The sequence below is a fragment of the Rhodnius prolixus genome, unplaced genomic scaffold (genome assembly GCF_049639745.1).
Source record: "Rhodnius prolixus isolate KJV_2025 unplaced genomic scaffold, Rpr scaffold_6, whole genome shotgun sequence".
In the NCBI taxonomy this organism is placed as follows: domain Eukaryota; kingdom Metazoa; phylum Arthropoda; class Insecta; order Hemiptera; family Reduviidae; genus Rhodnius; species Rhodnius prolixus.
Genome location: NW_027411634.1, coordinates 20,038,897 through 20,053,321, shown reverse-complemented (window position 1 = coordinate 20,053,321; position 14,425 = coordinate 20,038,897). Strand labels below are relative to the sequence as shown.

At 31.5% G+C, this 14,425-nt stretch overlaps 1 protein-coding gene and 1 long non-coding RNA gene across 7 annotated transcripts in view; one reads left to right on the top strand and one right to left on the bottom strand.

The window, feature by feature from the left end:
* LOC141460436 (unextended protein-like) overlaps window positions 1-14,425 on the bottom strand; it is an 89,512-nt gene that overhangs the window by 12,853 nt on the left and 62,234 nt on the right. For all 6 annotated transcript variants that reach the window (XR_012462052.1, XR_012462051.1, XR_012462053.1 and 3 more), the window contains exons 3-10: window positions 12,031-12,759; window positions 6,535-6,706; window positions 6,188-6,379; window positions 5,440-5,586; window positions 2,928-3,065; window positions 2,521-2,654; window positions 1,066-1,201; window positions 669-913 (exon numbers count right to left, since the gene is read on the bottom strand). Coding sequence is in view for 1 of the 6 variants with exons in the window: in XM_074140428.1 (XP_073996529.1) it covers window positions 669-913; window positions 1,066-1,201; window positions 2,521-2,654; window positions 2,928-3,065; window positions 5,440-5,586; window positions 6,188-6,379; window positions 6,535-6,706; window positions 12,031-12,759 (1,893 nt within the window). In the remaining 5 variants the exon portion in view is untranslated. The remainder of the gene's footprint in view (window positions 1-668; window positions 914-1,065; window positions 1,202-2,520; window positions 2,655-2,927; window positions 3,066-5,439; window positions 5,587-6,187; window positions 6,380-6,534; window positions 6,707-12,030; window positions 12,760-14,425) is intronic.
* LOC141460439 (uncharacterized) overlaps window positions 13,495-14,425 on the top strand; it is a 55,406-nt gene continuing 54,475 nt past the window's right edge. Inside the window, exon 1 of the long non-coding RNA XR_012462057.1 lies at window positions 13,495-13,743. This is a non-coding gene — a long non-coding RNA (uncharacterized lncRNA). The remainder of the gene's footprint in view (window positions 13,744-14,425) is intronic.

The following is a 14,425-nucleotide window of genomic DNA, read 5'->3' as shown; positions in this document are numbered from 1 at the left end:
GATTAGCTATGCACACCTCAGATATAAACACATAAACCTTATTTTTTAACACTCCCCATAAGAAAAAATCTAGCGGTGTCAAATCGGGAGACCCTGGCACTACATCAGATGAGAGGCAGAGTATCTGAGGTCTGCAGAGGCATTTCACCAGATCATGAAGATGTGGATGGAAGGTTATATTGTAAAAATCGTTTTATATGAAAAGAAAGAGTTCGTAATGGGCACAAAAGTCCTTTTTCAAAAACCTTGTTGTAAATTATACATAATAATAATGTAATAATAATAATAATGCGGAATAAATTGAGCATAAGAAAACTTATGTGAATACGTTTTTCTTTTTCTTTTAATTTAAAGGCATAACCATTAGTATCCACACAGCATGCACGTAAAGCGTCGAAATATTCCCTGATGTATACTAATCTATATTACTTCATTAAAGTTCTTCAGTTTCCTATTTATTTCTTAATTATTTCTTATACTTATTGAAGTATATTCCTTCCCTAACTTCTAATTGAGTTTTACCCTCTCCTGTGCATTTCAAGAATGTATTATTATAAAATTAAGGCAATTAATTTCAGCCAGAGCATTTCTGTTTGGTTTGAAACTTCTGCTTCGTTCGCAATTTTGCCCAATTTGATAAATTTTTTACAATCTTATACATGATTAACCTTTTCCATTTCATCGTCGAATGCGTCCGTTCCAGCAGTACTTTCCTCCTTCTTCGACCATTCCATTAAAGTAGCTCTTTTAGCCGCTAAATACATGGATCTTTTAACTTTCATATAAGATACTTCTGTTACTGCTCTAACACCATAATCAGGTACAAATGTAGTTCTAAGCTTCGAATCTATGTTAACGCTCTGCAATGAACCCAATGGTTGGCTACTCCCAACAGTAGCTGTTGGAGATTCGGCTGCAAAAAATAAAAATAAAATAAATAGAAAATAGAAAATGTATTACTGGTAAAGAATCATTCACAATTCAAAATGACTAGCCACCGATAAATAATTTCTCCTGTAAATAATGGCTAATTTACTTACTTGATATTTATATTATCCAACTTACCTACACCTACATTTGGTATCAGTGCCTGGGATCCGAAATAAGTAAATGGGCCACTTTCAAAAATTAAATTTTCACGACCTACGGTCACTTCAACGCGTCCTTCCAAAATAAGAACAAAGTAGTCCACTGGTTTACCCTACAAATTAAAACAAACTTTTTAAAATTATATTTTGCATTTCGCTAAAAAATACAAATAAAATACAATAAAAAATGCTGAAATGTTAAATATTAGATGACAAAAATCTGCTTAATCTTTTTTTGTTTTTACTCCTAAACTCCAAAATCTCAGCTATGGCTGATTTTGTGTAAATAATAAAAAATAATAATATTACTAACTTTAATAATGTAAATAAAAAAGGGAAAAGAATATATTTTTTTAATTTCTGTATAATGGACACGTTTGTATAATTTTATTGTATAATTTTTACACAAATAAAGGTTTATTATTATTATACTCCTAAACTCCATTTGTTACTGCTTACCAATGTTTCATAATATCTCCTTAGCTTCCACTTTCTGCTTTTTATTAGTTTATGAATGAAAACATCTGTGAGATTAAAAAAAAACTCCAAGTTAAATCTACGAATTCGGGAGATTTTTCAAAAAAAAAAAAATCAGAAAATTCCTTTTCTGCAATTAATGAAGTACAAAGAGTAGGCGTCTAGAGCGGAACATGACAGACAGCATGGATATAGTAGTCAGGGATGGATAATCAAAATTTGGAGAGTATAGTATAAGCTTGTTAAGACCAACAGTTGAAAAATTGGATATTCCAGATAAATATAAGAGATTTCAGGTTGCCAGGGATCTCAGAAGCATTCCCAATCAGCTTATATCGAAGCAAGCCGTAAATAAAGCCGCACGGTAGCCGTGTGGTTAGAGGCGAGACCTGCAAAGCTAATAATGTGGTGTTGGTCGATTCCCGGTCTAGACCTTGGATTTCATTTAATGTTTAATATGAGAACTTTGAAGTCTTGTAAAACCCTTCTACAAAACCCAAACTAATAACATCTATCAATCGAATTATTATTATCATTATAAGAGATATTATTGTCGCCATGATAGTAATTACGACCATCTGAATCTCCTGGATTAAAGTCCAGCTTCAACATGACAACACTATGCTGCTTAAGACACATCCAAAGTGTTCCACGGTACATGGTTCATTTTTTCAGGGAAAAAATAAAAGGAGAAAATTAGATGTTTTAAAGTATTTTCCCACCACAGATAACTCCTTCCTACGAGCGACGAATTTTTGGCCCTCAAATTGGTTTATGCAACAGAAAATGATCCAAAAAAAATCTTTTAAGGAGTAAACATTTGAGAAAGTGAGAAAATAAACCAACCTTAAACTGCAAAGTGAAAAACACAAAAATACTTTTATTAAAAACCATATTATTCTAGTATTTTCAAGTGATCATCAATCATTAATAAATTATATTACAAAGTGCTTACTTGTTCATAAATAATAGTAAATGGTTCCATTTTCTTTGTCTTATCCTTCATTTTAATGTGACAGAAAACATCTTGTTTTAATAAACGACGTAAAACAGACTCTGATATATTTTCAGGTTTAAAAGCATCAACAGCTAAGAAACATGAAACATAATTATTAAATTACTGAATAATAACATTTATACTACTACTACTATTGTAAACATAACTATACTGTAACTTGTGCACAAAATTTTGTATAAATCATTTCACTATTTAAAAATATTAGATCAAGCTTTTCGATATAGAAGTTGAATGTAAATAAATAATTAAAGAAATAAGTATAGTTTCAAATTTGAGAAGAATCTGAACCTAGAACTAGATAGAAAAAAGGAATAAGCAAAATGAATAGTTAAATTTTTACTTACATGTAGAAAGAAACTGAAATGCTGCTAAAGTAAGCTGTGGAGAAATATGAATTTTTTGATTTTCATTCTTTTCAGCAAATAAAGAAAAGTCCTGTTTATTTTTCCTATCTTTCCGCCTTCTTTTTGTTTTGTTATCAGCTGAAATAGAGATTGAGATCATTCATTAGTGTAGAGTCCAAGTTGGTACATAAATGTTTTCAAAATGGGTATGTACCAAGTAGTGATGGGCTATTAGAGCGGACTCGTTCCACTGGAACGAGTCTGATGGTGGAACGAGTTGATTCAAATCCCTATTTTTAAAAAAAGTGATTCCGCCCCGCCCCAAAAAATTGAGGCAAATTAAAATGAAAATAATTAATACTGTAGTCGTTTACACTAAAATAAAACTAACTTAAGGCTACTATGTAGAAGTTCACTGACACATTCCAACTTGTAAGAGGAATCCACACCAAAATACAAAACCTGGCGAGCTTAAATACTGATGCTTGTAGAATAAAATAAGTTCCAAGGTTTTTTTAGAATATCAATTCTAAATTAATATTCATTTTATTATTTTGTTAATTTCTAAACAAAAGTAGGGGTCGATCTAAGACAGGGAGTCGAAGGAAAAATAATTTCGTACCCAATATAGCGAACCTTGCAAAGAAACACCAGGCACACCCATCTCTTTAATTAAAAAGCAAGGCTGTAGTTACTTTACTTATTATTTAATAAATTTTATTTTACATAAAGAAAATGCTGTGTGCTTAATCTTTAACTTAGCGGCTGGACGCTCTTTCTCTTATCTTCATTGGCGAAAGTTAAATCGTGTACATGTTATTACGACGATCAAAGTAATACTGAGCTAAAAAATAGTATTACCTAACTGGTTTACTTACTGCTGTATCCCTCCCACTCTATCACCTATTTCACAAACATTCGTCGATTGGAAATAGGTTGTAGTTTAATATTCGTTTCATTTGAAAACAAAAAACATTATAACGCTTTCTCAAGATGTTTTTAATTCTTAAAAATTTGTTTTTGTCCATTACTGTTATAAAATACGAAGAATTTCGAATAAAATATAATATACAAACACAGAATGATCTAGAGTGCAGGTGGAGTCAGTCGTCGTTGCCATGGTGATGGAACCGTTTAACGACTCCGGCCCAACACCAGCAATTTCATTGGTTAAATCCACTGGAATTGGTGGAGTTAAATCCGGAGTGATTTAAATCCTTTTGAAACCGGACTCGTTCCATTTTTTCGTTCACTGAATCTAGCCAATAGAGCGTCCAGCCGCTAAGTTAAAGATTAGCACACAGCTTTTTCTTTTTGTAAAATAATAAGATATTTTAAAAGCTTGATATTCAATTCATAGTAAATAAATATTTCTTTCTTTATGAGTAATTATAATTATCATTTTGTTTGAAGGGTTATAATTTTTTTTTATGGGAATAATTTCCTACCCATTTCCGTTTTTCTTCTTGAATCAAGTTAACTCCAGTGGTCAAGCTAGATAACGACAAAACTGCAGTTGCTTTAATTTTTACATTTGACTAGCCTATTTTTGTTAATATTTGGTTACGTTGTTAATTTTATATTTATCAGATCAATTGGAAATTAGGGAACTACTTAATGTGTGTTAAAGAAATATAGTTTTGTTATTAACTGGAAAAGCTAACTTTTAATGATGTATTTAATTACAATGCGTGACATTTGTACTAATGCATAGGGTAAGTACAGACTGGAATCAGTGAACGAGTTGTTGGAATCGATTCCAACCCTGGAACTGATTCAAATCCAACGACTCCAAACGCGGACTCGTTCTGCCCATCACTAGTACCAAGGTGGAAGGTTCTACCAGTGATGCCTCTTAATTAAAATAACCTTAAAAGGAGTCTTAAAAGCTTTCAAGAATCGGAAGCTAATTATCTTGTTTCCAACAGATAGAGTACGTAAGATTACAAATACGATTCAACAACTAAGTCCTATTTTAGCCAAAAATTATTTTTATAATCTTGAGCAATGAGCTCCCCCCTGTAATGAATGCTCTTCAAAAAAATTTAAGAACTTCTTTTTCTACAACTACGGCAATATTATTAAGGAAATTAATCTGCAAGACAAAAGATATGCACGTCTCGTGAAATAGTATTCATAATTTAATCCAGAAATAAAAATTTGAAATATTATTGATAAACAAATTTAGTTTTTGCCAAAATTTTATTTAATTAAGCAACCACTTGGTTGAAAAATATGTCTGTAATGCGTAACCTTTCGTCTAGAAAAGACAAATTTGTCATAGTTTTAATAATAGAATTTGCAACTGCAATATCATAGTTATTGCAATATTAGAAAGAACAATTGTTCATTAATCTGTGTTTACGTTTCCACGTATGGAAATATTAAAGTAAAGTTTAAAATATTAGATTTATAAATTTAATTTTTGTGATTTAAGCCAAATATATAAACCAGAGATTAGGCCAATTCATATTTTCCAAAGCCTTATAATTAATAAATTAATTTTACTCACTGTAAACATCCGTTTCATCATTAATTTCTGCTTGTATTAATTCTTCAATGACATCTTCAAGTGTGACTAGACCTATTGTTTCATAGAAAGGATCTCCTTCACCTTCATTATTCACTCGACGAACAAATGCCATATGACCTTGAACACCTAGAATAAGTGGCACAATTTGAATGAATAATACAGAAATAGTTAAACCTAAACCTAGTATTTATATTTAATTTAATGCTCTAAAACTGCAGATGTGTTTATATTCATCTTAATAACAATAATAATTCAAAATGTGTTACAAATATGTACAGTCAAGAATAAAAATTGGGTGACAGCAAAAGATTGGTGCACAGTGGTCCCAAATTCAAATCCTGGATGTTATGATATTTTCTACTTCTAGCAGCAACTAAAGCTCACTGTTTGATGGTTGATATTGTTTTCTGAAGCGAGCAAATGGAGCAGTGCGTTGTGATGGCAACGGGCGCCCCAGAAATGATAAGCATTTGTATAAAATAATAATAATAATAATAATAATGGCCACGCTGTCGATGCGCGGAAAAAATAAAAATAAAATAATAATAATAACAATAATAATAGTTATCAGGGAAGGGATTGAAATTATTCCCTAATTCTATAAATCCAACATCAAAATAGGCCGCATCCCTGCATTCTGACTCCCTAAGGTTTCTCGTTTCTCTAAAACTTAAAACGTAGCAACTAACTTAGACTTAACAATCAAGAACACTCAAGAATTACTAACCATCTTTTAGTTGTTTAAACAATACATCAAGTTTAGTATCTTCGAATACAAAGAAGCAATTATTCTGATAGAATTGGCAATGAGTTTTGAGAGGTGTATTATCATCCGGATCGATAAGTGCTAAATCTTTTATGTACAACATGGAAACTATATTTGAACGGGTACCTTCGTAGACTGGCACTCTGGAGAAACCTGGAAATCAGATCATAATGAGAACAAGGTTAGTTATGAGAAAGGCTATGACTATACAGCTGGGTGATGGTTAACATTTCTGAAACCTCTTCAAAAAATATGTCAACATATTCATTTATGTTAGTGACAAAATAAAAATAAATAAATAATTATACCAGATTTCATAATTTCAGAAACTGTTTCAAAGTCAAGTATGGCATCAATTGAAAGCATGTAGATATCATCCAATTTAGTCATTATATCTTTGACTATCTTCTGGGATAACTCCAGTGCTCCAGATATTATGTTAACTTCATCTTTTTGTAAATCATTATATTCCGTAGTTAACTGCAAATAAAATAAAAAAATTAAAATTAAAACATAAAATTTACAATATTTCTCGACAGAATAAAAACTTCATTGTTTACACTTTTGAAAAAATATAAAAACATTTTAATAACGATAATGTCTTGTAATACATAAACATTTCAAGGCTCTTACAAATGAATAAATGACAAGCTAGAAATAATTGTCATTTAAACTTAATTTCTTTGTTAATGGAACTCTTAACTGTGTGACCTAATAATTATCAACAGTTCTTGTCAATGGATTGTGTTTTTTTTCTGTTTCTCGAGTTTTTAACTACATAAAAAACAAAACAGCTCAAATTGAAGAGGCAAAGAAAAATATTATCAAGTACTGTTAAGTACACATGATGTTTGTCTATAATTCTTAGACCTCCAATTATTTCCTTTTAATTTTTAAAAACTTGCTACCTGAAAAATTATCGTAGCAGAAATGGTGTTCATCTTAGGTTTATGTTCTGCGCCAAATGGCGAACTTTACGAACAATAATAACGTTCTGAAGCTAATCTCCTCTGCCTCTTTTTTGTTAAACACGACACCCAGAAGAGAGTTGCGAGGAAGACTTAGAATCAACTTTAGTATTAGCCATATTAGGACTTCCAATCAGCATTTTAGTCTGCGACAACTTACCAAGTTCATCCATAAAGATTAAGGCTAATGCCGCACATTTCTGCAAGCTAGCCTTACTTATTCGGTATACCGGATTAGTAGACTAGAACTGAAATTCCTACAGGGTTTTAAGCACCAACTTCGGAGGCAACTCACTATTTACAGTAAATCGTATATTTGAATAATAATTATAACTGAATGCAATACAGAAATTTCTAAGTTTATCATTTATGTAACTTAGTTTTCTGTTTTTTTTTCTCTGAGAAATGTGGAAATATTTATCAGTAAGTATAAAAAAAACAACTTGCAGGAAGTGGAGATGCGTCATAAAGAAATTACCCAACAATCAAACTGAATGTCAGTCAATCACACAGCACTAATGTAATTGCTGTTTATAAAAACGAACTAATTTACGTGACAAATGAAGTTAATATGAATAATATTATGTGATCAAAATTATAAGTGAACGATGAATTTTATCAACTCTTTTTTTTTTTTTTACTGTTGATAAAATTTTTTTATAAAATAAAATGATGAACTTTGTTCTAATTCATTATTAAACCGTTTCATGTTCCATAAGGTCGAACGTTCTTGCTAAAAAAAGAAGCTTTTTACTTTAATTATAAATGCATTTTTTTTTTAAAGAAAGTTTTAAGTAACTCTCAAGTTGGGAAAATGAGGAGTTATTTGTTTTGTTCATTTTGTCATCTTCAGGAGTATAAAATGGAGCTTAATAAACACAGCGATATCACTAAGCTGTAAGCACCTCAAATATGTATGTTATTCATACTGAACAAAAGTCAGGTCAGTGACAATACTGAAAATAGATAAACGACCGTACGAGGGTCGTTTGAAAAGTCCGTGCAAAGTCAGAGAGATAGCACTACTGGCGCGTATAGAGGTTATGTTTAGTTAGTAGCATCTCTTGGAAGAACACACACAAAGTTTCAGTCAGATCGGTCTATTTCTTTGTGTTTGGCGTTCGTTTGAATCGAGGAAGTCGAGTGATTTTCAAAAAATGGACGAAAAAGAATTTCGTGTGTTGATTAAACACTACTTTATGAAAGGCAAAACGCCTCAGGAGACTAAAGAGAAGCTTGATAAACATTATGGTGACTCTGCACCTTCGATTAGAACAGTTTATAAGTGGTTTCCAAATTTTCGGAGTGGCCATATGGGCACAAGTGACGCTGAACGTTCTGGACGCCCTGTTGAGGTTACTACTCCAGAAATCATTGATAAAATCCATGATATGGTGATGGATGACAGAAAAGTGAAGGTGCGTGAGATTGCTAGTGCTGTGGGCATCTCGAATGAACGGGTACATAATATTTTGCATCAACATTTGGACATGACAAAGCTATCCGCAAGATGGGACCAAAAACGAAATCGTGTGAAGTGTTGCAAGGACGGTTTGCAGCTGTTCCAGAAGAATCCACAAGACTTTAAGCGTCGTTTCGTCACTGTGGATGAAATATGGGTACATCACTACACTCCTGAGACCAAAGAACAATCTAAACAATGGGTTACCAAGGGGGAATCTGCGCCAAAAAAGGCGAAGACCGTTCCTTCGGCCGGAAAGATTATGGCGACTGTCTTTTGGGATTCGCAAGGAATAATCCTCATCGACTATCTGGAAAAGGGTAAAACTATTACAGGTGCATATTATTCATCGTTATTGGACCGTTTGAAAACCGAGCTGCAAGAAAAACGCTCACGATTGGCCCACAAAAAAGTCCTTTTCTATCACGACAACGCACCAGCTCACACCTCAGCAGTTGTGGTCGCAAAATTATTGGAAATAGGGTTCCAACTCGTTTCACATCCCCCCTATTCTCCAGACTTGGCTCCCACGGACTACTATTTGTTCCCCAATATGAAGAAATGGCTGGCGGGAAAAAGATTTTATTCAAACGAAGAGGTGATTGCAGAAACGAATGGCTATTTTTCAGACTTGGACAAATCCTATTATTCGGAAGGGATCAACAAACTAGAGCAGCGTTGGACCAAGTGTATAAGCCTAAAAGGAGACTATGTTGAAAAATAAAAAAGATTTACCCCAAAAAATTAAGTAGTTGCTATTTTTGCACGGACTTTTCAACCGACCCTCGTAAAAAAGGCTTCTAAGAAGATCTTGAGTAAATATTAAATGGATTTTTATTAAGAAATAATCCATCAAAGATGACATTATATCATTTTTCAGATTAACTTAGTTGTAAATCGCGATACAGCACGAGTTCAGAGTAAAACTCTACAATAATAATTAACTGAGTCCATTATATAAAAATACACTTACACTGGGCCAAAAAAGTCTGTGAACACTAACCTAAATTTTATTACTTTTATTATTATCTTAGTAGAAACTTCTTTTATTTTCAAATGAAATATACTATTCGATAGAGAGAAACCTGAGTTTTTCATTTTAGATTCAATCTTTTATTTTTATTCAACAGGAATATCCCAATTAAATGTTTAGCAAAACAACACCCCAAACGAATGCAAAAAAAGTCCGTGAACACTTTGCAGATAATAAATCATTCTTACACATTGTACGTGTATTATAAATTTTAAAAACTAGTAGGACCTCCTTTGTTCCTAATCACTTCCAACAAGCGAGCTTTCATCGATCCTACTAATTTTGTGGTCGTCAATGTTGGAATTTTATCCCATTCTTCTAAAATGGCGTTTTTTAGTTGTTCACGGTTTCTTATTCCTCTTTTATTTATTTGGCGGCTGATTTCATCCCACAAATGTTCAATTGGGTTAAGGTCTGGCAATTGTGGAGGGGTGTTTAGGCGCCGGGGTGTATTATATAAGAGCCATTCCCGAGTTTTTAGTGCGGTATGTTTCGCGTCATTGTCTTGTTGGAAGACAAACGTTCCCTCTAACCCTAATTTTTTTGAACTTTCTCTTAAATTGCGTTTTAATATATCCACATACATATATTGGTCCATCTTACCATTAATTAGATCTACCTTGCCCACTCCTTTAGCACTCATGCACCCCCACACCAGAATGTTGCCTCCCCCATGCTTAAAAGTTGGCTTTATATTTTTCATTTTCATAGCTTCATTTCGTTTTCGCCACACTTTCTGTCGTCCATCAGACCCACAAACATTGAATTTCGACTCATCTGAAAAGATTACGGTTTCCCAGAAACTAGAAGGCGTAAAAACATATTCTTTTGCGAAATCCAGTCGGCGCTTACGATTTATTTTATTGATAAAAGGTTTTTTCCTCGGGACTCGACCGCAATAATCGTATTCATGTAATTTATTTCTAATTGTCTGCGGTGTTACGCTTACACCATAACCACTTGATAATTCTTGACTGATTTTTTGAGCGCTTGTCCTGGGTTCTTCTCGAACAGACTTCAGAATTTGCCGTTTATGAAAGGAATTAAGTTTTGGTGGCCGTCCACTGCGTGGCCTACTAATCACATTTCCGTACTTTTTAATTATATTATGCACCGTTGAAGGGTTTTTTTGAACTATCTTCCCTATTTCTCGAATACTTTTTCTTTCATTTCGCAACCTCACAATAAGTTCGCGAATTGGTCTGGGAACTTCCATATTAATGGTTAAATATGTACTAATTAGATTATTTATACACAAAACTGACTGTTGTGGTTTCTACAATACAATAGAGAACTTTGTAACTTTATTCAATCGTTTTTCTGTTTGTTATCTTAATGTTTTTACACATTTATACAGCTGTTCACAGACTTTTTTTGCATTCGTGTGTGGTGTTGTTTTGTTAAACATTTAATTGTGATATTCCTGCTGAACAAAAATAAAAGATTGAATATAAAATGAAAAGCCCAGGTTTCTCTCTATCGAATAGTATATTTCATTTGAAAATAAAAGAAGTTTCTACTAAGATAATAATAAAAGTAATAAAATTTAGGTTAGTGTTCACAGACTTTTTTGGCGCAGTGTATATACTATACTATTTAACATGATACTATAACAAATTTAATAGCGCCTAACACCAGCCGTACATAGGCGCTAGCCTAGTGCTACCTATTATCAGAACTGTAAAACACTGAACTCTCGTGTATCATTCCTTAACTCTAATAAATAAATAAAATATCTCAAGTAAAATATTTAAGAAAGCATGTGCTCGCTTCTTGAACTCAGTTACTAGCCCAAAATTTTGTGTTATATCAAACATTTACCATCTATCTTAGTGTAGGAACCAATAAAAAGTTTCATTGTAAAACAGCTTTTTTTCTATTTCTTAAGATTTTAATAGCTTTTTTAAAAATTCCCTTCTTAATTAATTTAAAGTATTTCTTTGCTTGCTATCTTAATTTGAAGCAAGACCTAAGGGATGCCTTTAGAAAGGTATCCTTATAAAGAGGTTATTTAATTTCCAAATTGGTAATTAGTCACAACTAATTAAAAGAATTCAATTAATTAAATTTTAATTCTAATTTTCATATTTCATTTCAGAAAGATGAGCGAAAAGTCTCAAAAAAACTTGGTTATTCCAAAAACTGTGTTCAAATGATTCTTTCCTCCGAGATATCTGAGGTAAAGAAAAGATCTAATTGATAGAAAATATTAAAATAACGACAATTTTTGCATTAAATCTGGCCCTTACATTTAAATGAAAACATTTTTTTATACAAATAAAATTTAAAAAATCTTAAAATTATTAAAGCTAATTATTAAAAGAGAAGTAACACTACTAACCTTAACTAACTCCTTAAGCCTTTCTCTGGTGTACACTGCACCAATTTCTTCGCCTAACAGCCAATCCAATAATTTACTGATTGGATAAGATAAGGGACATGTTAGCGCCATTACGCATTTAGTAATAAAAATAGTTTTAGCCCCAATGGCCAGCCCATGTCTAGAGCATATTGCTTGAGGTGTAATTTCACCAAATATCACAATGGCCAAGGTGCTGGTAATAACCGCAATTAAACCGGACGTTAAATCATCCAATAATATGGTAAAAGTTGAATTTACCATTACATTACCCAATAATATTGAACATAATAGATAGTTACCATGCGACCTGACTGGTGTAATAGCTCGAGCATATTTTTGCTCTTTTTCTGTACCAGTATTACAGATAATTTTTAAATCAGTTCTATCTAATGACATCAATCCAAGATTAAGACCGGAGAATAATGAAGAAAAAAATAGGCAATGTAATATTATTATAAGTGATGCCCATAATGGTAAAATCTTCTTATAGGATCTTATACCAAGATGAGCATCATTGCCAAGATGTTTCCATGAATATTTATTTGATAAAATATCATGATCAATATATCTGTTATTCGTAGTACTATTGCTAGCTGATAATTTTATTAACGGTTTGTAGCATAAATAGTACATAGAACCAGAATCGCCAGTCTGTGGTAGTTCTATACGTAGAATGGCCGAAGTCTCGCCCAAAGGTTCCTGCAGGATCTGAAACACGCATCACTGAACACTTTTATATATACTTGAACCATTTACAATTGATAATAATTTAATTAATATAATTTTGAGAAAAACAAATTCAAATTTTTATATCCCATCTAAAACTATATATCAACTTCTGGCAACAGGTTATAAAAAGGTTATAATCAGTGAAGAAACATTACGAAACAGTAACTCGAGCTTATTTATCAGCCACACACAACAGCGCATTTTATAATGGTAAGCTATAGTCGAAGTAAATCTTCACTTTCTGAACTACATTTCGTTAGGATTATTAAATAGGTAAAGCAGTATTCTACTAATAAAAAATATATTGTAAAAACTCTCTGTTCATAGATCAAATGTTGTTTATTATTTAATATTTATTATAAATAAAAAAGTTAGGTCAACATCGTCTCTTTCATGATGGCAAAACAAGATTAAATATCTAGAAAGTAGGCAATTATCAAAACAACTTGCTGTTATAAGAGAATTAGCATTTATAACAATATTGAAAACTCGCGCAATAACAATAATAACTTCTAAAATGTTCTACACTTCACTTGTAAACACATTCAAACTTATAAAAACAACATTTTATTAAGGACGAATTCTGTATTTATTATATTATTATTATTTTATTCATATATTTTCTTTTATTTTTATTCTTTGATATACAGCTGGGTGTTGGTTAACATTTTTGAAACCTCTTCAAAAATATGTATGTCAACATTTTCATCATTTCTGGTGCTGTAACATCTTTCTGATATATATATTATTTTTTTTCAATTTTCTGCTCCAGTGCATGTCTAAAGTTAAAAAAAAATGGCTTTCATGTCGCGAGACTGATTATGTTTCATCATCGAACATCTTGTTTTTTTCTTTTTAAGCTTAAAATAGTAGCATTAGTTGAAGCACCATATAGCTCTAGTTTGTAGGTTATCCTGGAGTGAAAAAGTCTAATCTCTGGCTAATCTCAGGACTTCCAAAAAGGTATGCCTAATTTTAGTCTTCTATTATTCATCATTAAAATAATATGTAGATAAATATTTAATAATGCAAAATGTTATAATTATGATGTACTCCGGGAGGCCCGAAACGTTTCTCTTTTTACCAAATAAATAAAAATAAAGTACTAAGACTAAATAGTTATTTATTTAACAAGTGTGGAAAGTAGTACTTTTCCTCACGCGAGGCAGGGTTTGCACGCACGAGCGAGCGAAGCGATAATAGGAAAATAGATAATAGATAAAGGAAAATACTTTACACTAGAGTTAAATATTATATTTTTTCTGCAACCATTTATTAACTAATAAAATTAAAAATTTCATTTTTACAGTCTACAAAAAGTAATTTATTTATTATAAACATTTATTGTTATATTACAATTATTTACATTACTTACGTATTTACATTACTTATTACATTTTCTGCTGTTTCTTTTATTGATGGAGGAGTGTTTTCTAAACAGGCATTACTAGAATCCATTTTAAATTTCTATAAGGTAACAATATAACCTTTTTAACTGTTATAATTAAAAATATCTAATTATTTATTAAAGTATAATTTTTATTTCTATATTCCTTTCAATTTTTATCTCATTTTTTAATATTCGTTTTTTAATTATTTAAATAAAATAAATTTAAATAAGCTTATTAGAGTTTTACAGAAAATA